Source organism: Coturnix japonica, chromosome 22, assembly GCF_054131305.1.
Source record: "Coturnix japonica strain WE chromosome 22, WE-NBRP24, whole genome shotgun sequence".
Lineage (NCBI taxonomy): Eukaryota > Metazoa > Chordata > Aves > Galliformes > Phasianidae > Coturnix > Coturnix japonica.
The window spans coordinates 3,737,899-3,759,047 of NC_140684.1; the positions used below are offsets into that span (position 1 = coordinate 3,737,899).

At 44.6% G+C, this 21,149-nt stretch overlaps 2 protein-coding genes across 7 annotated transcripts in view; one reads left to right on the forward strand and one right to left on the reverse strand.

Annotated features, from left to right (window-relative positions):
• APPBP2 (amyloid beta precursor protein binding protein 2) overlaps positions 1-7,634 on the reverse strand; it is a 22,775-nt gene extending 15,141 nt beyond the window's left edge. The window contains exon 1 of the mRNA XM_015880770.3: positions 7,466-7,634. Coding sequence (XP_015736256.1) covers positions 7,466-7,606 — 141 coding nt within the window. The 5' untranslated portion in view covers positions 7,607-7,634. The remainder of the gene's footprint in view (positions 1-7,465) is intronic.
• Positions 7,635-21,149, forward strand: part of PPM1D (protein phosphatase, Mg2+/Mn2+ dependent 1D) — a 27,297-nt gene continuing 13,782 nt past the window's right edge. The window contains exons 1-4 of one of the 6 annotated variants that reach the window (XM_085521686.1): positions 7,655-7,825; positions 8,164-8,321; positions 10,651-10,729; positions 18,800-19,028. In XM_085521686.1, the coding sequence (XP_085377812.1) occupies positions 10,699-10,729; positions 18,800-19,028 (260 nt within the window). In that variant the 5' untranslated portion in view covers positions 7,655-7,825; positions 8,164-8,321; positions 10,651-10,698. Of the gene's footprint in view, positions 7,826-7,998; positions 8,322-10,650; positions 10,730-13,713; positions 14,320-14,511; positions 14,643-18,799; positions 19,029-21,149 lie in introns of those variants that run through there. The other 5 variants (XM_085521687.1, XM_085521685.1, XM_015880769.3 and 2 more) reach the window with 5 other exon arrangements.

Genomic DNA, 21,149 nt, shown 5'->3' on the forward strand with positions numbered 1-21,149 from the left:
AATTTAATAAAAACTTCAGTTTTTCTGAGTTCTAATCATTTCTTGCAGTATCTGAATTGATAAGTGCCATTTATCTGGAGCTTCATTTTAAGCACAAGCCCAGGAAGCAGGTCAATGAACACTCCAATCAAGCACGTAAGAACATCTCCAGCCAGAAATCTTGTTTTAGTCAATGCTCTTTACAAAGCACATTGCAGTGATTCTGCAGCACAAGTCTTTTAACAGAAGCTACAAATAAAAACTTCAAAAGTTCTTTGACCTAAAACTGTCAATTGTCAGAAATGAATGTTTGCCTTTTCATCAACTATTTCATTGGAAAAAAATAAAAATAAAAATAAAAATAAATAAAAAGGAAGTCTTAAACAGTATCTGCACAAAAACTCGTTCCTCAGATAAAACAGTGCCATGGCCTGTACTTGAAATAAATCAGAGCTGGAGTGTTTTTCCTGCTGACAACACCCTGCTGGTGAGGGGGAACAGGAGCTGCCCCAAACCACACCTTCAGTTTTCACACATCTCTGATTTTGGGTCCAAAGGTGACCCCGCTCCTCACACACCTCCAGCTCAGAGGGAAAACAGCCCATCCAGTTTTTCCTGGTATAACCAGAAATACAGTATCCTCAGAACATTTACCACACCACTCACCCCTTCCCTCGACATGTTGGCAGGCACTTGAGGAACTAACTCTGCCTGAAGTCACTTCAAACTGTTATAGCTGTTACAGCAATAGTTTCAAACAGAATTGGACGTGGAAATAGTGAGACTACGTCAAACTGTGAAGCAATTCCAGAAGGCTCAGTAACTCCTATTTGCTCATTGAGAAGCAGTTGCAAGCACTGAAGAAATTATTCTCTTGTTAGAGCTCCAGAGACAGGATTCTTGACCACAAGCCTTGCTACATAACACACAAAAAAACCAAAACAAAGAGTAATTCAAGAAAAACAGGCCCCAGCAAGAAAGGCAGAGGTCTGGATTCCTGAAAAACTACTCCGTTCCTAAGGAAGGAGGTTTTGTGGTTGGTTTTTTTTGGACACAAACTTCAAATACTTGAAGTTTATCAATGATTTTTTAACTATAGAAAGCTGCCTAAGAACCTACAGTATGACTTCCAGCTTATACTGTGCAAATTGACATGAGGTCTGGTACTGAAGACATGAACTAAGGAGCACATCTCATGTGCTGTCTTCTGATTACACACTCCAGCTGTTCTGTACAGCTGTGGGAAAGCCACCATGACGTCCTTCAGGAGCGAAGGCTAACAGTGACTTACACAACTTTCTCCTAAGCATTCAGAAAATCCATGTAGAGGTGTTCCCAATTAATCACATTGATAACAGTAGCTTGTAACTTATGTCATCATGCACACAATTATCTGTGAGTTCTTGCCAGAGCTCTCTTTCTGTAGGTCAAGTTGAGCTTCGATTCTTAGCAAACCCTTAAAACAAAGAGAGAGACATCCAACTGCCAGCAAAAGTAAAGCCATAATGTGGCAGAGGAAGCAGTATTTTTATCACCAGCATTCTCCGCTGTGCACAAATGTAAGAGCAATTACTTGTCCTAAGCCTCTTCACAATAAAGATAAACTCTAAGCAGTGTAAAAAGACCAGAAGAATTGCAGTACTTTCAATGACAGAAAAAAAAGAGCTCCTATGGCTCCAGTTTGGAGGAGGCCTGAAAAACAAAAATGGACATTACAGTAAGAATTAATGCTGCAAGAACTCCCAAGGAGCTCCCCCAGCACGATTAGCAATGCCCAATAATACAACATGGACAACTATACTGAAGTTAAGAAGGGGTGTATATTTAAAAGACTAAAATCTGTATTTAGAAAACAAGTTTGGCTGCAACTACCACCTCCCTTCTCTACTTAACATAGAAGGAAAAGGATTTTTTGAAGTCAGTGAATCGACCCATTGAGAAACAGCTCTTGAAAAGCCCTGGGGACAGCTGGGGGACAAGCTTAGAAAATAATCTGTTAGAAATCTGGGTACTTTCATCTCTTACAAATCTATTTCAAAACCATCCACAAGGCTTCTGGATGAGACCAATTCCACCCTGCTATCATTCAGGGCTCAAAAAAAAAGTAAATCAAAGTTCTCATCTCTTTCTGGAAACAACACTTCCAGTCAGGAAGCTCATCCTGAAGAATCTGAAGCAATATAAACAAACAACCCCAAAGCCTGCATTAAATAAGCCTAATTTAACTGATAAGTTTGGAAGCTTATGTTCTACATGCACAGCAAGCTTCACACTTCCATTCACTGCTCTTCCTGTATCACATCAGCAATGTTGGGGTTTTTTGTCTGATTTACTTCCACACAGAACCCCACACAAGGTTATAGACACCCACAGATTCTCCATAGAAAACGTACTGTATCTTTGCTGTGTGGTTTGCTCTGATTGAAGTGCAACCAGTACAGACAGAATTAAGTGGAAACAAGAATTATTGTTTCAGCAGTAGCTGGACACTTTTTTTCATGGTATTACCTCATTGTCTGAGTTATGAGTTTCAGTGTCTAAGATTCAACAAGGACACTGAAAAAAAGATAGGCAAGCCAAAGCATATCAGGATTAGAAAACCACACAGAGATTCAAAGAGAAAAAAGCAAAACAAAAAGCAAGCCAAATAGAAAGACTCTGGAGAATGGTAAGCAAGGCAGGGAGTTGCAAAGCAAAGACACAACAGTGTAAGTTGTTTCACTCCAGTAAGACTACAGATAAGGTATGTATTAAAATAAAGAGCAATAATCTCATGGCATGATGATTCTCCTTCACTTGGAGAGGAGGATTGAAAGAGGGGAGCGATAAACAGATGTGATTGAATTCAACTGCATGCACCAGCCTGGAAGTCCAACCAAATCACAATGCCTGTATATGTATGTGTGCACAAGGAAATCGTGCTTGTTTTCCACACACATTTAATTTCTGATACCCAAATGCACAGCAGTGTGAAAGGAATTAAGCCTTCGTGCAATCACACCAATCGGTCGCAGCATGAACCCCACAAAACACGACCCACTTGCTCTGGATTTTCTGCCTTCCAAGACAGACCTGCTTGCTGTGACCTTGGCTGTTCCCTTCTGCTCAGAAAGGCTTCAGAACTACATGAGTACGGCTGTACTTCATCACACAGGAAGCCTGTCCTTTCCTCCCTCATCACACAGCCAGGAGCACAAAGCCTTAGGATAAACCAGATTCATTCCATAAGATCAGAAAAGGATGCTTGTAATCATTCCTCATCAGTAAAAGTCATCTCTACTGCAATGCACAGAACAGCCACTCTATCGCGCATTGCCAAGTGTCAGCAAATTCCTGCTTACTCATTTTGCTTGGTTGAAAGAATAACTAGAAGCAATACGAGCACTTCTTTCAGCCACACTTCTCCTTTTGGGGGGCAGCAGAGTACAGCAGGACAGTTCTCCAGCTACACACCATCCAGAAGCTGGAGACATCAGGATACAAATTTAAGACCCGTGTTTTGACTCACATCAATGTAGGAGCAGTGTGGAAATTTCATCAACTGTGTCAAATGCAGAAGAAAACGTGATTATGGCCTCTCAGATTTTACCTAGTTTTTTTAATACAAATGAGCATAGCACAATTACTGAATGTTGTAGATCTGCACCAAGTGTCTGAAACAAATTGTCATCTCCATTTGTTCCTGTGGTTAATGATCTCATCAGAAAACATTCAAGGAACATTGGATCCAAGTGACTTTGAAGAAAACTTGATGAGAAAAAACACAGCACACAACCCATAAAAGACATTTCAGAAAAACATTAGATATTAGATGAAGCTCCTTGTTATCTATCCAGCGTAAACCCAGCATCAGCTTGCTGCATAAATACCTACAATAGAGAGCACTATGACTAATGAAGCCCTCCTATCCCATCAAATACAGCAGGAAAATGTAACAAAAATAAAAAAACCACACAAATTAATACACAAAGTTTGGCATTTACCACTGCAGCCCAGCTGCCAGGCTGGTGTTTTAACTGCCATGCAGCACATTTCCTTCCTCAGCTCCTGAGCACAAGGCCTCCCCATCTCTTCCTCATGAAGATCAAAAAGACCAACCACTTTTACTAGGAAACACCACCAGGATATACATTAACCTGGTAAAGACACAAAGGAAACAAAATACACTATGTCTGCATTTTTCCAGATGCAGGTGCTGCTTGCAACAATACTGGTTATTAACTCTTCCAAGCACAGATAGAGATACGACTTTTTTCTTGGACATCCTCATGAGTGTTCTGCCCAGTCTCTATTAATTCTCTAGTAGTTGCAAGAAGTGAATATGCTTTTGATACAAATAAATTAAAAAGCAGAAATCCAGTAATACCCCGGCTAGATCAGAACAGATTTACTTTATTGCAATCGTGATTATTTGACTTATTTTTCATTTATAAAGCGTTAGTCATCGTTAAGGATAAATACACCCAAAGATAAATACACTCAGTACCAGGAACCTGCCTGCTCCTGTCACTGTGCCACAGAACCTATTTTTGTGCTGAGCCCCAACAAAGAGCACTCCACAGCCATCTCACATTTGGTTCCTTCTTATAAACTGGGAACACGTGGGTCTATAAAATGCATCCTGGACACCAACAGCTCTGGAATCTGTACAATTGAAAGCAATTGGACTGGTTGATGAATGGGAAATAAAGGTGATGCACTATCACAACACGGCTGAGTTCTGAAGCAGAGGGTACCTTGGTGGGAAAAAAATAAGATTAGGACTTTCACAGGTAGCACTTTCTTCCCTTTCAGACCATAGTGTGTTGGCCATTTCCATCACTGTAATAATTTCATATCCTATCTCTGTCATCTTAGTGTAACAAGGCTGGTAGACTCTGCAAACAATGCTGGCAAATGCTAATTTTAAGTGTTCATATCAATGAATGTGTTAAAAAGAAATTTCAAGTTCTGTATGGCCACAGCCAATTAACGTCCACAGAGAGAATCAAAAGAAAAATCCAACTGATGCTTCCTTTTAGTTTTTCAAAGCAGCACTTTGTCCAGTATCACAACTTGTGAGTAATACAGCATTTCTTGCAAGCTGGATGTGAAAGACTGAAATAAACTAATATTCCTTTCAATAATTACCAAAAGATCTTTTGCAAGGTCTAAATGTGGACACATCCATGCAAGTTATGCACTACTTGCCAAACCTCCCTCTGATGTATCTAAATAGTAAGTACAGCTCTATGTAACACCAGCAACAAACTGACAGCCTTTCAACAACCACAGAGATGCAGTCAGAACAAAGATTTAGAAGACTTCTAGCTGCCTTCTGTTAAGGATTGGTAGTGATTTATGGAAATCTACTTCTGGTTTAAAGAGCTAATTGTCGGTATGTCCTGAGCACACACACACTAACACACACCAGTATGTAATGTCCGCATCTTTCTGAATAGCGCACCAGCTGGGTTCAGAATCCAAAAGCAAAACAAGCACCAGACACAGCATGCAGGGAACTGCTCAAAGACGTGAGGGAGTCCTCCTCCCAGCCTGCCTCACCAGGATTGTATAGGATTGTATTCCTATAGCCATCCAAATACAGAAATCAAGTGTTGTATGGGTGTGCAGAAAAACACAAGCACTATTCCAAAAGATTTCTCTGAGCTCTGCTTTGAGGTACTGGCTGAAGGCGGGTGGCTCCACGTGTAGAGCACCATTCAGTCAGCACTACACTTGCTTTCAGCACCCCAGCCAAGATATAGTTATATTTATGTATTAACTAATTTACATGCGACCACTAAAGAACGTGTATTCTCCTACAAGAAGACCCAGAAGACCATCTTACCATTGGTAGCACTGGCACAGCATTAAACAAACTACACCATGTGTTTTTATTTATTGTGTGTGGACACTACAGAGATGTATATTTATCATTATAGGTCCACCTTCCAGATTATCAAGGATCAGCCTGTTGTAAGATACAGGAAAAAAAAGTAAAAATAATGCCAATTATCTTCATTAACAGAAATCACACTGGTTAATGATTAGTACGACCACACAGGTCCTCAGTATGTTTATTACCACCTCCTGAACAAAAGAATCTGCTGCTTGTTACATGAGCAGAGCAAATAGAATAAAAAGTCTCTTTAGAACTCAAATCTATTTCTGGATTATTTTTCATTATGAAATAATACCTAATGAATGTGATACAATGCAACAATTGCAGAGTGTTAATATAAGCATATGTGACCTATTAAGGTCACCTGTGGATGTTTTTTAAAGAAAGAGGGAATAATACATACTTGGATATTACTAACTTCTGAAATTCTATATTTTGAAAGCCCTTGGGAACCACCATTCATCCGTATGAATGTCACAACAGACAATGCCAATTCAATGGCCATCCCCTCCAACAGCTGAAAACAAGTCTCAGAAAGTTTTCCCATGTTGTTAGTCCCACATCTACAGGGCTCATCCACTCATTGCTGCATCTCAGCCACCTCACCTTCCCAGAGCACTCTCGCTGCAACAGAGCATTTCCCACACTTCTCAGCTATTAAGAGCAGCAATAGACACCCAGGGTGCAGAAATGTACCTACGTGTTTTAACTGGGTAGAAACAGTTTCTCTGTCTCCAGGGGTGATCAACATGCCTTCTAAATACTGTTTCTGCATCAACAATGGACGGGCCACAACTCCTGGTTCACAAAGACTTATCCAAAAAAATTACTTTGTTTCGCACAGTCCAGGTTTTTAGAACTTCACTGTCCAAGTAAATAAGGGTTATCCCCCATCTCTATTTTTATACACTGGGCCACTCCTGGTGAATGCTTGTTTTCAGTGGTTCCCATAGACTGATAAAATGCTTCATTGGTGGACAATAGAGATTCAGAGGCCATCTAAGCACACCCTTTACTCTAACTCTGGGTATTTTAGAGGCAGCTCAGTGAGGAAAAGCTGCCACATGAAAAAAATGACTTAAAACTGATAAAGGACACCATTTAAAGACCCTCAATTCCTTTCACCCGGTTCTAAACAGAGATTAAAGGTACAAGAGTACAGCAGACCCAGCAACCTCCAGCACAAGACATCACCTTCTGCAACATGGTGAGGAAAAAGAAAAAACCCTTCACACCCCAACACAAACCCGCACTTCCAACATCCCCAACCTCTTTCCCCCCCTTCCAGGGAAGTGCCTCCACCCACCATGAGGCCTCACTCCAAGGGCAGCCCCCTCGCTGCCCCCTCCTTCCCCCCGAACTCAGACCCGTGGGGCCCGGTCTCCCCATAACCCCCTCGTTCAGCCTCGGCCCCGCAGTCCTTCGTTCCCGCAACCCGACCTTCGGGCCTCAGCCCGGTAGCACCGTATGAAGCCAGGCCCTGCGCTCCCAGCGGGGATAGGCCTGGGCCCCCTCCTCCCACAGCCCCGCTCTCCTTCCCTCTCTACCCCTCAGGCCCGACCCGGGCCCGGCCTCACTCAGCGCTCCGCCACCCGCTCTCACCTTGTAATACACGTCAAACTGGATGTTCTCGGGCAACGAGCGGATGTCCCGACGCCGGGCCCGCCCGTAACTATCCACCACGGCCGAGATCGCCGTGTTATACAGCGTCTCGGGCACCCACTCCAGCTCCACCGCCGCCATCTTGGGTGTGCGGAGCCGCCTTCCCCCCACCCCCTCCCGGCCCGCTCCGCCTCGCGGCTCCCGCAGCCCCACGGGCAGCGAGAAGGGAGGGACAGGCTGCGGGAGCGGGGACGGTGGGGGGAGAGAAGGAAGGAGGGGATGAGCTGCCCGCACTGGAGAGGCGTGAAGAGCCGATATGGGACGGAGAGAGAGAGAGAGGGAAGGGCGGTGGGGTTACGGGTATGTGGCGGGGGGAGGGCGTGAGGAGCGGGCTGTGGGGGTGGGGCTGCGGAGCTGTAGTGACCCTGCGGTCCCAGCAGGGCTCGGGGTTGGTACAGGACAGCGAGGTGGGCTCCGAGCACTCCCCTCACAGCTCCTGCCCTCCCCGGCCCTCGTGTGGGGTGAGCTCGGAGCCGCACCTGGAGCTTACTGCTTCCCCAGAGGCTCCCGTTGGCTGCCATGTGCTAAAAACGCCCTTTTCTCAGTGTAAATTGCCCCCACATGCCAGTTGTACCGTGTTTTGTCAGTAGCTCGTTATCTTTATCAAGCTATTTAAGGCCAATTTGCTTTCCCCACAGAGCTTGAGTGCCCTGCTAGGAACGTACCGGGCAGTCGTTGGGCAGAGGCAGCTGGGAGCCCTGGGTATGAAACTGCCCCACAGAGCTCAGCCACCCCGGGGTAATGCAAGCAGGATCTCAGGGCTCAGCACTCCGTGTAGAACTCGACATCACCCCAAGTTAGTGCTTCATTTGCTTGCTCTTTTGCCCATCCCCATCAAGGGCATAATTCTTTGTCATTTAATTGTAGAAAGAAGCGTTACAGGGTTAGGAAGAAAGAGTGTGGCACTGAGAAACCTGTTGCCTATCTCTGTCTTCGGGTGTTTAATTGTTTTCTGAGTTCAGGTGGTTTGCTTTCACTTGGGGAAAGCCAGCTGGCTGCTGTTGGCAATTACTCCCCCCCTCCACCCCAGGGGCAGAGGTTATTTACTTCAGTCAGCTGCCAGGGTAGCTGGCAGACTTTGGGGGGGGGGGGGGGGGTCTCTCAGGGTAGTACAGGTAAGGCAGATTTCTACGCTATTCTGATAAAGTATTTATGATATGTAGGGAACTCTAGTTCTTGTAGTTAATATATACTTTGTTTTGCTTTAAAATTGAATAATATGGTAATAATAATGACTATGACCTAAGAAAATATAACTACCAAGACAGTGCTATGGCAGTAGTAGACTGTTTTATTCTGTTATTTTTGTAAGGTTGCTAAGCCTTAAAAACAAATAGCAATTTGTTACTGTGTGATTTTGGCTGTAACAGGTATCTCACAGGCATGCTCTGTTGGGGTGGAATTATCCATCTTTGTGAAAGAAGGACGCTGCAGAGATGTGCTCTCTCTGGAGTATATTGTTAAGTTTGCATTCTATAATTAATTTTGATGAAGTCTGGTGAATAATCTTGGTGGCTAAAGGGCTTTAATCTCTAGATAGGAGTAAAAATCAGCTGTGGTGGCTTTTGTTATTTATGAGTATTGTAAGTTTTAATATATTAATCTATTAGGCAATTTGGTAATCTGTTGTAGATGCACATTTTGTACTTAATAGAGCACTGGTAAGTCCTCAATTCAGTGTGTGTTTAGTGTTGAGATAATAGATAACCATTAGCAGTAACACACAGCTAATTGCATACTACTTACATTTCTTTTTTTCTTAAGTAGTTGAGTTTTCAAAATATAGTTATACTCATGTGGTGCTTTGTTTGCTGGATGTGCCTGTTTGCTTAAGCTGTGCTATGAACTTAACAGCTAAATGGCTCTGTTCGGTGACGTGCTTTTCACAGCCGTAAATTATTTTAGTGCAATTACTCATTAATAGTTGCAGATGTTAAAAGATCCTTCTGACTTCAGTATTTGCTGGCAAAGGCTCTGATGGATACTTTTATCTTCGTTGATATCTTTCTCTATTCTTTTGTTTTTATATAGGGAAACATTTGAAGGACTCTTGCAAATATGATGTTTGGAAGTGAAATCATAACGTATGTTGTTTAGGCAAAAGCATTCAGCCAGTCTGCCTTGTGTAATCTCAGCTTTTGAAGATGCATCTGTGTGTCTGAAGGACTCACATGTACAGCGTATGGAGCAGTGGCTCTGTACATCTGTGTGTCATCGTAGTGGTTGGGGATACAGACAAGGCTGTGTGATGGGTAAACATACAAAGAAAATTTAATCTCAGTCTTCTATTATAAAAACTGGCCCTGGAGATCAAACAGCCTCTTGATTTCTTCTGTAGAAGAAGTTCATACGAAAGAGATGTTACATCTGCAGAGAAAGATGTCTCTAACTTCAGCAGCACACAGAGCTTGGTGTTACACTGTACTGTGTTATAAAAACAGACTTCCAGTCTCCTTTAAGAGAAAAGAAAACAGCAGCCGGCTGTAGGCACCGAGCTGCTTTCCTGTGCAACAGTGTATGGCTGCTGTTTACTTTACTAGAGTTGATAGTTCACATGGATGCTTCCAAACTGGTAGCTGAAGTCATGGTTTAAGGACTTAAAAAGTCATTCAGCCTGCAAAGCAATATAGAAAGTAGCACAGTTGTCTTTGTCTCTCAATTTTTGACTGTGGTTGAGCTGAAGAATGAAAATCTATAGGTCTATGTAGTGATAGACTGCTATTTCAGCCAAACTGGGACCTTTATGTTTGTTAGAGCAGCAAGATGGCAACTTTTGCAACCACTTTTTCTTCTTAGGTCAGTTTAAGTTAACTGTAGTTTCACTAGTTCCACCTAATTCCTTCTCATCTGGAATTCATTAGAAAGCATTTGTATAATGAGCTTTTTTGGTGGTTCGGCATAAATGCTCATTGTTCTTAGGAAGGTGGTAGTGTTTGCAAGTCCTTTCATTGACCCAGTAAGGAACTGAGGTGGAATGTCTCTTCGCAGATGTTCTTAAATCATTTTGTAGGTGCGCTGTAATACTATTTCTACTGCAGTTACCACTTCGAGTCAGAAGAATAACCAGTGATGTAAAGCTGGAGATCTGTAGATGAGAAGTGCTAATTACCATCTTTGTTTTGCAGGGATATGATTCTATAAAGCGTGAATGAGGAGGATCAGATCTGTTTCCTATGCTGCCGTGTTCTCATGCTTTCATTAAAGGTAAGGTCATGTCACAGAGAAGTAACTTTGTAGAGCTGCTGTGTTTAGGCAAAGTTCAGCATGGATACAGCTGAAAATTCAATAGCTGATGGAGAACTTAGGTTTCTGACAAGATTTAAGGTATCAGCTACCATAGCCCAAGCTTGTTGTTTTAGACTGAGTATTTTCATTTTATCACAGCTTAAATGAGAGGCTGTACAAGTGAGTAGCTTTATTTTCTTAATTACTATAGCTGGATGTACTTAGTGTGTGTGGGGGGGGGGATGGGGGGGAAGTTCTAAGGGCAAAAAAAACCTGGTGAATTTTCCTGCAACGTGCCTGTTTTGAAGTGGAAAGGAAGTGAACTGACATGGATAACATATGAACCTTCTATATCTCCTTGATGTGGATATTAAAGGGACCTTGAAAATAGTTTATGGGGAAGTTGTTGGAGGCTTCTAATTTTAAATTCCTAACAGGAAATCATTAAACTGCAGAGGAGCCAACATAACAGACTGTTAGTCTAAAACAAGAGCTAAATGCAGAGCATTCACATGAACTTGTCAGATCTTTTTTAATGCTGGTTTATTTTTCCTTTGATGTTTATTGCAATCCAGAGAAATACATTTTTGGTTTTGCATTCTTCATCTATACCAGTTAATTAGTCACATTGCAGATGAAATGTTAAACAATGCCTCTATGGTCGTACATCAGTGAATATGAAGAAACTGAGGTTGTAACCCATCAGCTTCAGAGTTTAAGTCCTTCCCTGGTCAGGTCCTGCACTCCTTCCTTGACAGAAACTTCTTATCTGTGGAAGCTGCTCAGTTTGATTCTTTTTACCCTCTTCATGCTTTATCTGAGGTTGCTGCTGAGATGACAAATGCCTTTCACATGGGTTTTGATTCTGTGAGCTTGGTTTGTTGAAGCTTAATTAGGGGTAGGAAGGAGAGATGATTATGTGTCTGTGAGCATTAAAACACAACAGTTGGTCACCAAAGTTAGCTGTGAGGTGCTTTATAAATGAAGGAGGCTTTATGAGCTTGCATTAGCCGCAGTCAGATAGATAGTGCTGATTTCTGCTGTTTTGTGGTTATGAGCTGAAACATCCGACTATTAACAATTTTGTATTTTTCATGTCAGGCAAAATTAGTCATGGCTTTTTACAGAATATAGCTGTGCAACTTTAAAGCACGCTGCTAGGAAGGAGAAGACAGGACGCTGGCCACCCAATGCTGGCTTGTGCTGTTGGGATTATGCTGAATTTGAACGTATCCACGTTGATTCTTTTTACTGTCTGATGTAGCTGAGGGAAAGGCTGTGCAGAATGTTAGCACTTGTGCTTCTTCCCTGCCACTCCTACTGAGAAGGAAGGTTTGTTTGCACACTTCACTGAGCGTAGCCCCATAAAATGATTTCACAGGCAGTGCTGTGTGAAGAGCAATGTGGTGTGTTGGTGTACAAAGCTTTTCTGGTTTTTCTGTCTCTGTGTCCCCTTTGTTTCCTTTCCTCCTTCCTATTTTGAAGCCTTTGGATGGGTGATCCTCAAGGATACTCCATGTGATCATTTTCTAACCCATTTAGCTTAAGTCCATTTGAGACTTTTAAAGGATACAGTTAAAAGCGAACAGTTTGGTGTTCACACTAGAAGTTGCCATTTTAATTGTGAGAAGGGACTTAAATTAGTTCAGCCAGACAAAGCAATGATACTATGTGTACAGACACTGAAATGAATTTATTTTGATGTTTTTAGTTTTTCCTCCCTGGAGCTTCAACATTTGGATGCGTGTTCCTCTTTCTGCACGTATCTGGCTTATCTGAACCTCTCTTGTGAGCTAAAGGGCTTCATAAATGAATAACAAGGAACAACCAAGTTTCCCATTGCTTGAGGACCAGCTGGTTGTGTGCCCTGGGAAACAGCAGCGCTGTTATTTTCCATTGGTGATTTTAGGAATGTTGTTGCATCCAAAAAGATGTCAGTGTGCTGTAGTTTGATGAGATCTGTGAAGGAAGGTATGATTGGTGCTTGGTATTAGTTATCTTGATTGGACAGGTTAGTACCCACAGGATCTAGGAGCTTTAATCCACTTAAAATGCAAGCCAACACTCGGACATAGGAGAGGAAGATGCACCTTAGTGTTTGACCAGGAGTCTGCTGTCCTAACTACTTCCCCCACTTTGTTTCCTTGTCTTTGCAAATAACACACTAAGAACGTGGTTACAAGAAGTATGGGAGGAGGCGTCTATCTGTTCTAGAGAGCAGATGGAGAGGCCTATGGTTTTCTACTCTAGATTGGATAGAAAATTGTTACCTATACTGAACTGCAGCTCTTAGAGTGGCTCTCTGTTTATTCATGAAGTAGGAGGACTGCGTTTACTCAGAAGTAATGCTGAGACTTTAGTTGTCCCTGTGATTAAATAGAAATATAACATAAATTTAACAGCAAGTGCACCTATTTAAAGCACTGTGTTATGAAGCTTAAAGGAGAGGTTTGTTTTCTTTTAAAGCAGGATTTTTCAGTTCTGTATTTGGCTGTTGATCTGGTGATTGATCTGATGGTATAAGGACCCGTAAAATCGGGGAGGGATAGTTATCTCATTGGATTACTGGGGATTAATTCATTTGTAACGGGTTTACAAATCCCTCGGAGCTCTAGAAATGCAAAGCTTTCTTGATATATTTCCTGTTTTTAAGTACTCTGATGTGCTTAATAGAAGGAAATCCATAGCATTTGAGCACTCAGGCCAAAGAACTGTCTCAGTTTTGAAGAGTGAGAAGCTAGGGATCGTTTCAGATGCCTTAAGCATAAAGTGGGAAACAACATGTAGAATTTCAGCTGTGAACACGCTGTGACCAACCCCTTCTGATCGCGGCTCTGTCCGGCCGGTATCAGCGTTGCTCGGTGCCGGTCCCTCCCCCTCGGTGCCGCGCTCCCCCCGGCCGTCAGCAGGCGGCGCTCCGGGGGCGGTGCCGCTCGCTGCCGCCCCTTCCGGCGGGCGGGGGCGCGGCAGGGGGCGCTGCTGCGCGGAGCGCGTCGCTCCCGCGGCTCCGACGGGGATTGTCGGGGAGCGGAGCGCGGCCGCGGCCATGGCCGAGCGGAGCCGCCACCGCCAACAATAGCGCGCGGCGGCCATCGCGGGCGGGGAGCGGCGGGCAGCGCCGCGCGGAGCCTCCCGCCCCATGGAGGGGCCGTACTCGCTGGGGGTGAGCGTGTACTCCGACCAGGGCGGCAGGAAATACATGGAGGACGTGACCCAGATCGTGGTGGAGCCCGAGCCGCCGGCCGCGGCCGAGCGGGGCCCCGCGCACAAAGGCGGAGCGGCGCCCGGAGACGGCGTTCGGCGCAGGGCGGGCGGCCCGCGGGCGGCCGAGGAGGGAGCGCCGCCACCCGGCCCCGACTGCGGCTCCGGACGGCGCTCGCGGCGCTCCGTGGCCTTCTTCGCCGTGTGCGACGGGCACGGCGGGCGGGAGGCGGCCCAGTTCGCCCGGGAGAACCTGTGGGGCTTCATCAAGAAGCAGAAGGGCTTCGGCTCCGCCGAGCCGGCCGCCGTGTGCGCGGCCCTGCGGAAGGGCTTCATCGCCTGCCACCGCGCCATGTGGAAAAAACTGCGTAAGTTCCCGTCCGGAGGCGCCTCGCAGCGCTGCCCGCGCGGGGCCGAGGGTCGCGGAGCTGCGGGTCGTTGGGAAGGAATCGCACGATTCAGTTCCCGGTTGCGTTTATTGGGGGGTTTCCGTCCTCCGGCCGCAGGGAGTTGCGTGGAGCCCCGTTACGTTCCCCTCGTCCAGAGCGTCACGAAAGGAAAAGTTACTTTAGCGGCCGTGTACGGGCCGGCAAAGATTTTCCCGAGCGGGGCCGGCGGAGCGCAGCCCGGTAACGCTCAGTGAGGCGGCTGGGCTCGGCTCCCAGCGGGATTCCCTTACTGCTTTTGTAAGGTGAGAGTTACGGCTCAGCGTAGGGTTGGTTTTATGTGTGTATTTCTATATGTAGCTTGATAGGTTTGTTTATAAATGAGTGTGTGTACGGTATAATGTGTGTTTCTACGTACTTGGCAACACCAGGAAAAGATAGTATGTGAATAGCGAGCGTATAGGGCAGGCAGGAGGGGAACACAAAGTCAGATCGGAGCCATAGTGCAGTGCTGACAGCGGGCCAGGGAAGCAAGCAGGGAGGATTTGCGTTCACAGCTCAGCGGGGCTTCGAGGAAGTCAGTTGGGCCCGGGCAGAGCTGTGCTGTCATAAGTTTCATTTTCTATTTTCCTATTGCACCAGTGTCAGGTATGGGGTAGGAGTGCCAGGGTTGGGGCATGGTGGTTGCTGGACCCAAGGGTGTGAGTTGTGCTTTGCCTACAGCTGTGTCCAGCTGTTGTGCTTGAGGGCAGCACGCAGCTCAGCAGTGTGGGCAGTGAGGAGGGGTTCGGTTCTCTGCCTGTTATTAACCCTGGGCTGTTCTTTGTCACCCTAACAAGGTGTAACTACAGAATAGAGAGGGGTGGAGTGAAGTGAGAGAATGCAGGAAGTTCTATTATAGTACTGTGTGTTTGGTAACAGTGCTTCGGTTGTGGGACCAATTTCAGTTGTTGTCAGAAACAACAGAGCTTTGGTTATGAGTGTACGGTGTCAGTTTTAGGTAGGTTAGAAGGTAAACTTTTCCACTGTGTGTTTGCTTGTACTGACATGTTCTGCATGTGTAGAGTTTAATGGGAGAAAAGCAAAGGATGAGGACGTGTAGTCCATCACTTGTCACGCTGTGCTTTGGAATCCTGGTTGGGTGCAGGATGGAGCCCAGTGCTTCCAGCTGATGGCACTGGAGGAGCAGTCTGTGCTCTGCTGCCCCTGGAAGCAGCGGGTCACCCCATGGCCATCTGTGATGAACAGCGAGTGTTAAATGTGCTGGTGATGAGCATAGCAGGAAAACTGAAACAGGAAAATACCCTTTGGTCGCTGCGGATGATTAGTGGGGATAATTGTATTAATGACATTCCTAATTCTCTGAATGTTAAAGGGCTTCCAAGGTAAGAGTTATGATGTGAAGCCTATTTCCACAGCTGGCAGCGGTAGGGAAGCTTTGTGCATGAAGTGTGTGCTCAGCAGGTCCCAGATCTGGACACTTTGAGCTGTGTAAATAAACGATGCAAAGAGCTTGCTTTTAAATACACTTATCGTGATACTTCTAAAAGGTTTTTTTAAGTAGTGCTAATTAAAATGTAAGAAGTCGGACATTTCAGCTGTGGTTGCAGTTCTGCCATTGAATTTAATTTGAGCAGTGATGAACACTTTAATTTATTTTTTTTTTCCCTGTAATAAATAGAATTATTTTAATGTAAAGTCATTGCAGAGTTGTTCTTACACAGGCTTGAGAGTTTGTGTGTGTTCCTATCTGAGGCAATGCAGGCTGTGTCAGCATGATGCAACAAACTTCATCCTCTGCAACTGAATTTAAAGTTCCTGTAGTGTTTCCTTGTTTTAAGTTTGATGGGACTTTTGGCATCAACCTGCTTTGAAATGCAGTATTGTAGTTTGACTTAATGTCTTTAAAAGCAGCAAAATGCAAATGAAATCCATTCTCTAGCAATCTGTAATATACCGAATAAACATTAATCTTTTATTTTGTCAAAAAATATGCAGAGATGGAACTTCCAGTGCCCTGTTTTGGAGCAGCCAATGTGCTTTAGGTCATCAGCTGCCTGTCAGAGGTGAACTCGCTGCTTCCACCACAGCCACGTGCTTTGTTCTGTTGGAGATGTGCTTTCCAGGTGCAGGAGCCATGTTTCGGTTTGGCAGCCATTGACTGCGGGTCTTACAGCAACTTCATGCCCTGTGCTTCAGCCCCTCCACTAGAAGAAGGGTGCAAAAAGCAAGAATCAATTGCAGCTGTAGTGGAATTGTTCTGTTCTGAGACATAGCAGCATTCCCAGGTTAATATAACAGTGAACACTGAACTGGATTTATGGGCCCTGAAAAGAAGCTTTTAGCAACTTGTCTGGGCAGCACACTGGGATAAAGAGATTCCTCCCTTACTGAAGGTGTAGGAGTGATATGAAATCCATGGACACTTCATGTGTAGTGTTGAGGTGTGAATTTTGTTTTGAGAGCTCAGTTGTAATTTCAGGGTTTCTATTTTCTTGATAATCTGGAGTAGTATTGCAAACTATTTCATTTATAGGGTTGATACAAACAAAATCCTGACCTGTGGAGGATGAGTTGGCGAGTGGCTTTGCCTGAGTTTGGGAGGAGAGTCAGGAATTTTGATGCTTGTGTTAATTTGTGACGATGCAGTCCCTAAAGAAAGGAACACGCTGTGCTGTGTGTCATGCTCGTTTCTAACCAAGGGTGAGATGTAAACTGCAATTGCCTTGATGACTGGCAGATGTAATTTCTGCTTCTGTTGAAGCCCCTAATCGGAGGCTGCTGTATCAATCTTGTTCTCCTAAGTGGGTGATTTCACTTCAGTGCTCCTCATTTCCCATAAAGAGCAGCGTGATTCTCTAATATATTTTATTGCTATTGAGGGGTTGTTACACTGACAGAAACTCATTAGTTGCAGCTTGTTTTCTGTTCAGCCAGTGGTTGAAGCTCTCATTCCTATTTGGCTTCTTCCCTCATTTGCTTTCCATTTAGAGTGTGTTACATTTAATAACCACTGTTAAAATTGCCAGAGTGCTTGCGCTGAGCTGCCTGTATGGGTTCTCGAAATAATGTTACTCTTAAGGAGAAAGCATAGTTTAGTATTTACAACACAAAGCAAGAAACCTTTGTTAGGGCTCAAGATGGGAATGATGCTGGATCTCCTGGCTGCTCACATGGAGGAGATGCTGCATTTGCCATCAGAGTGGCTGTGCTGTAAACGTGCTTTCTCCATGCTTGTGGTGTCTTCTTGCCCCAGGCATCTGAGCAGCATTCAGGGGCAGTGGGGATCAGTGAGTCCCCATTCTTCTGCTCTACATGGCTGCAGCTTTGGAGGAAGGCCTCATTTCTTTTTTTCCTGTGTGGTGTTGTGGCAGTGAAAGACAAGGAGAAGATAATTCAGTGCTTTGGCTGTCTGGTTAGGGTGTTTCCTGCAAGCAGCATGTGTCACAGTGGGATTTTGGTGTTGTACAATATAAACATGGGTTGTGAAAAGCAGAAGATAAAATGTGATGAGGAGATGAGCCCCTGTTCTTGCTTTGCCATAAGGTGCAGCTAGGGAGGAGCGTGGGGTGCTTATCTGCGGGTATGGGAGCAGGGAGGAGGGCTGGTGTGCCTAATCTTAATTAATTGGGATGTCCCAATCATTTGGAGGAGCAACAACTTGGAAGTGTGAAGTGAAACAGACAAGGGAGGAAAAGGCACGGAAGAAAAACTGGATGTGAGTTTGGAGAGTAGTATAACAGGAAATTAAAGTGTGTTTTGAGGGCAAATCAGCTGAGGAAGAAGCAGCTTCCCCTAACCATACATAGTGCACTCTGGTTACGGGTCTTTTACTATTCTGAATTCAATGAATATCTTCCCTGCAAAAGATCCCACGTTGGGTTATGATAGCATGCTTAGTCTGTGCTATTCAGTCCTCCAAAAGGAAATATGAATAAACAGTTGAGATATTATTCAACTTAAGAGTTGTTTGGCCTATCAAAGTAAAATAACATGTTCTCAGGGAACCGGGGGGGGGCTGAATGGTTTGATTGCCAGCCAGGTGTCCAGGCACAGTGACTCAATTGAAGAGTTTGTGCCTCTTCAGACAGGGAAGTGAACAGCAGAGCACTTAGTGTGTGTCAAGCTTGATTGATCTGCTCAGCATTCGAGTAACGCTTCCTCCCACGTGTTCTCGTTCCTCTGGTGATGCTTGAAGAATTAAACCTGAGGAGGCAGTTGTTGGAGTCCTATCTCAGTGCCTTCCCTTGGCTTTGTTTCCATGTGAGCTGTGGTTGGGGCAGTGGTGGTAGAGCTGTGGGGGCCCTGCATGTGCTGATTTGCTTGTGGCCCTGCCACAGTTACACACGCCCTGGTGTAGCAGCATGCAAAGCTCTCTGACACACCCTTGATCTTCAAAACACCTCTGGTTCCACAGAATTAAAAACAAAGGTCTTTCTGTTCTCTTTTTTCCTCCCTGCAGCAGAGTGGCCGAAGACCATGACTGGTCTCCCGAGCACGTCGGGAACCACTGCCAGCGTGGTCATCATCCGAGGCTCCAAGATGTACGTCGCTCACGTGGGTGACTCCGGGGTGGTGCTGGGAGTCCAGGATGACCCCAAAGATGACTTTGTGAGAGCCGTGGAGGTGACACAGGACCACAAGCCTGAGCTTCCCAAAGAACGGGAGAGGATTGAAGGCCTCGGGGGCAGGTAACAACCTCTGTGCTTCTCGCTTCTGTTTTCAGGCTCTCTGGGTGCTAATTGTGTCTTTCTGTCTCAGCTAGGCTTAAGCTTGTTTAGTTTAGGGGGTAGCAGGCCAGTTGGTGAATGTCACGGCCTGCTTATATTCCTTCACCGTCTATGCAGTTGCTTTTTTCTGTTGATAACGATCTCTGCTGTGGAGTATCTGTTTGTCAAATGGTGGAATAAAGCAGTTTTAATGGAAAAGACACTGAAATGCCTTTCCTCTCGTGCATTCTTCATTGTTCCTGAGGTGATACTGGCAGCTGTTGAGTAGGCTCTTCAAAGCTTCTGTTCAAAGAGTATAAAAGACGTAAAATTGAAACAAGATACTGTTTTTGTTGCATTTAAATACATGCTTAAAATGTTAAAATGCCACATTTTAACACGTATCTCAATATTAGTACTTTCTTCATTGTCAGGAGCCAGCAGATGTTAGAACATCTGAGTTGTGGTTGATGGATGTTCCCTGTAAATGGGGAAGAAGGCAGGCAGCCTTGTCAGATGGCACTAATGTTTTGAGACAAACCTCAGGGCTCGGATTTGGCATGGCTTCACAGGAGCTCGCTGTTCTTTCGTTCCACAGTACTGCACCAGATGGATGGGCAGAGTTTCCTTCTCTTAGCAGTTCAGAGGGAGAAAGCACTGGAGGTTTTCCTGTTGACATCATTCACACAAGAACCCTGTCAGCTCGTTAACCTTCAGATATCTGTATCGCTAGCAGGTGGAAGCTGATCAGATATCTGTATTTGGGGTGGGAACTTCTCAGAAAGGGCAACTTGCAGCTTTGCTAAGTTAGAGTTTGTAAATGTATGGGTTTCCAGGTTGTTCATGTCAGTGTTTGAAACTGAGGCTTTGGAGAAGCGTTCTGAGACTGTCTATCAGCAGGAGCAGTTAAACTGTTTTAGCAACTTTTTCTGCTCCTGCTTCTTCTGTTTTGTTCTTCTGGACTGGCTGGTAAAACCAGTGCAGGCTGTTGTGTAGCCAACAGTGGGAGTGTGGTGGGACTGCCTCTGTGTTTATTACTGTCTTCTCTTTTGTTAGAGAAAACTGGGATAAGTTAATGTGAGGGCATGATTGAATTGTATATTAAAAACAGTATTTTCAAAGTAACAGTCCTGGAATACGGGCTGAAATCTTCCAGATGAAGGCTGGAGTTAACATTGTGTAACTAATAGTTGTACAAATGGATGAGATGAATTTTAGGCTGTGGTGCTTGCTGCACTTTCATGCAGAAGGATGGAGCTAAACGTGCCTTTGTTGTTAAGGCCTTTGAAGTCTCAGGAAGTGCATCTTGAATAGCTTCAGTATGAGGAATCTTGAGGCTGGTTCCAGAGCGCCTCAGTTTCTAATTACCGATGGCTGTTCCTTGGATGAAAGCTAGCTTTTAAGCATCTAGTTCTTAGTTTGATTGGGACCAAGCTTTGCTTGTTCATTCTTTCATTACCTTGCTTGGTACCTCATGCTCTCCCTTCTCTCTTTCCTACTTCTTCCTGCCTCGTTATAGTGTGTTCTCTTGCATAGTAGCTTCTCTTTTGACCCTTTTAATGCCATTTGTGAGAGCCAAAACGATTGTTTGGTGCACAGAGCAGGAGCAGGTGTTAATGCTTAAAGGCAGGGCTGTTTCTTCCTATGTCGTGCTTTCAGCAGATAGCAGCTATGAACAATTCCTCTTTTTATTTCTCCCTCATGTTGGTGCACCAATAAGGAAATTCCTCCAGAAGGCTGCTCTTATTTTTCTGCTCTTCCCAACTGTACTGTGCTGCTCTTTACTGCCAGACTTTGGCAGATGGAGAAAACTAAAGGAGAAACAACATGATATTTTCACTCAAGTTGATGTTGATGGGCCTCATCTAAGGAAAGCAATTTGTCTTTTGCTTTTTTGCTGATAGATTGAAAAGATACTCTTACATCTGGCTGTTGCAGCCAGCCTTAATTTCTTCCAAGTCTTCGTCCTCTTGCTTTTTCTTCTGCCCTTCATCTCTTGCTTTTGCATTTAGCTTAATGTGGAATGAGGCTATCCAAGTGATACCAGGTGTTCTGAAATGCTTCATTGTGCTGTGCACCTCTCTGAAGATGCTGTCGTTATTG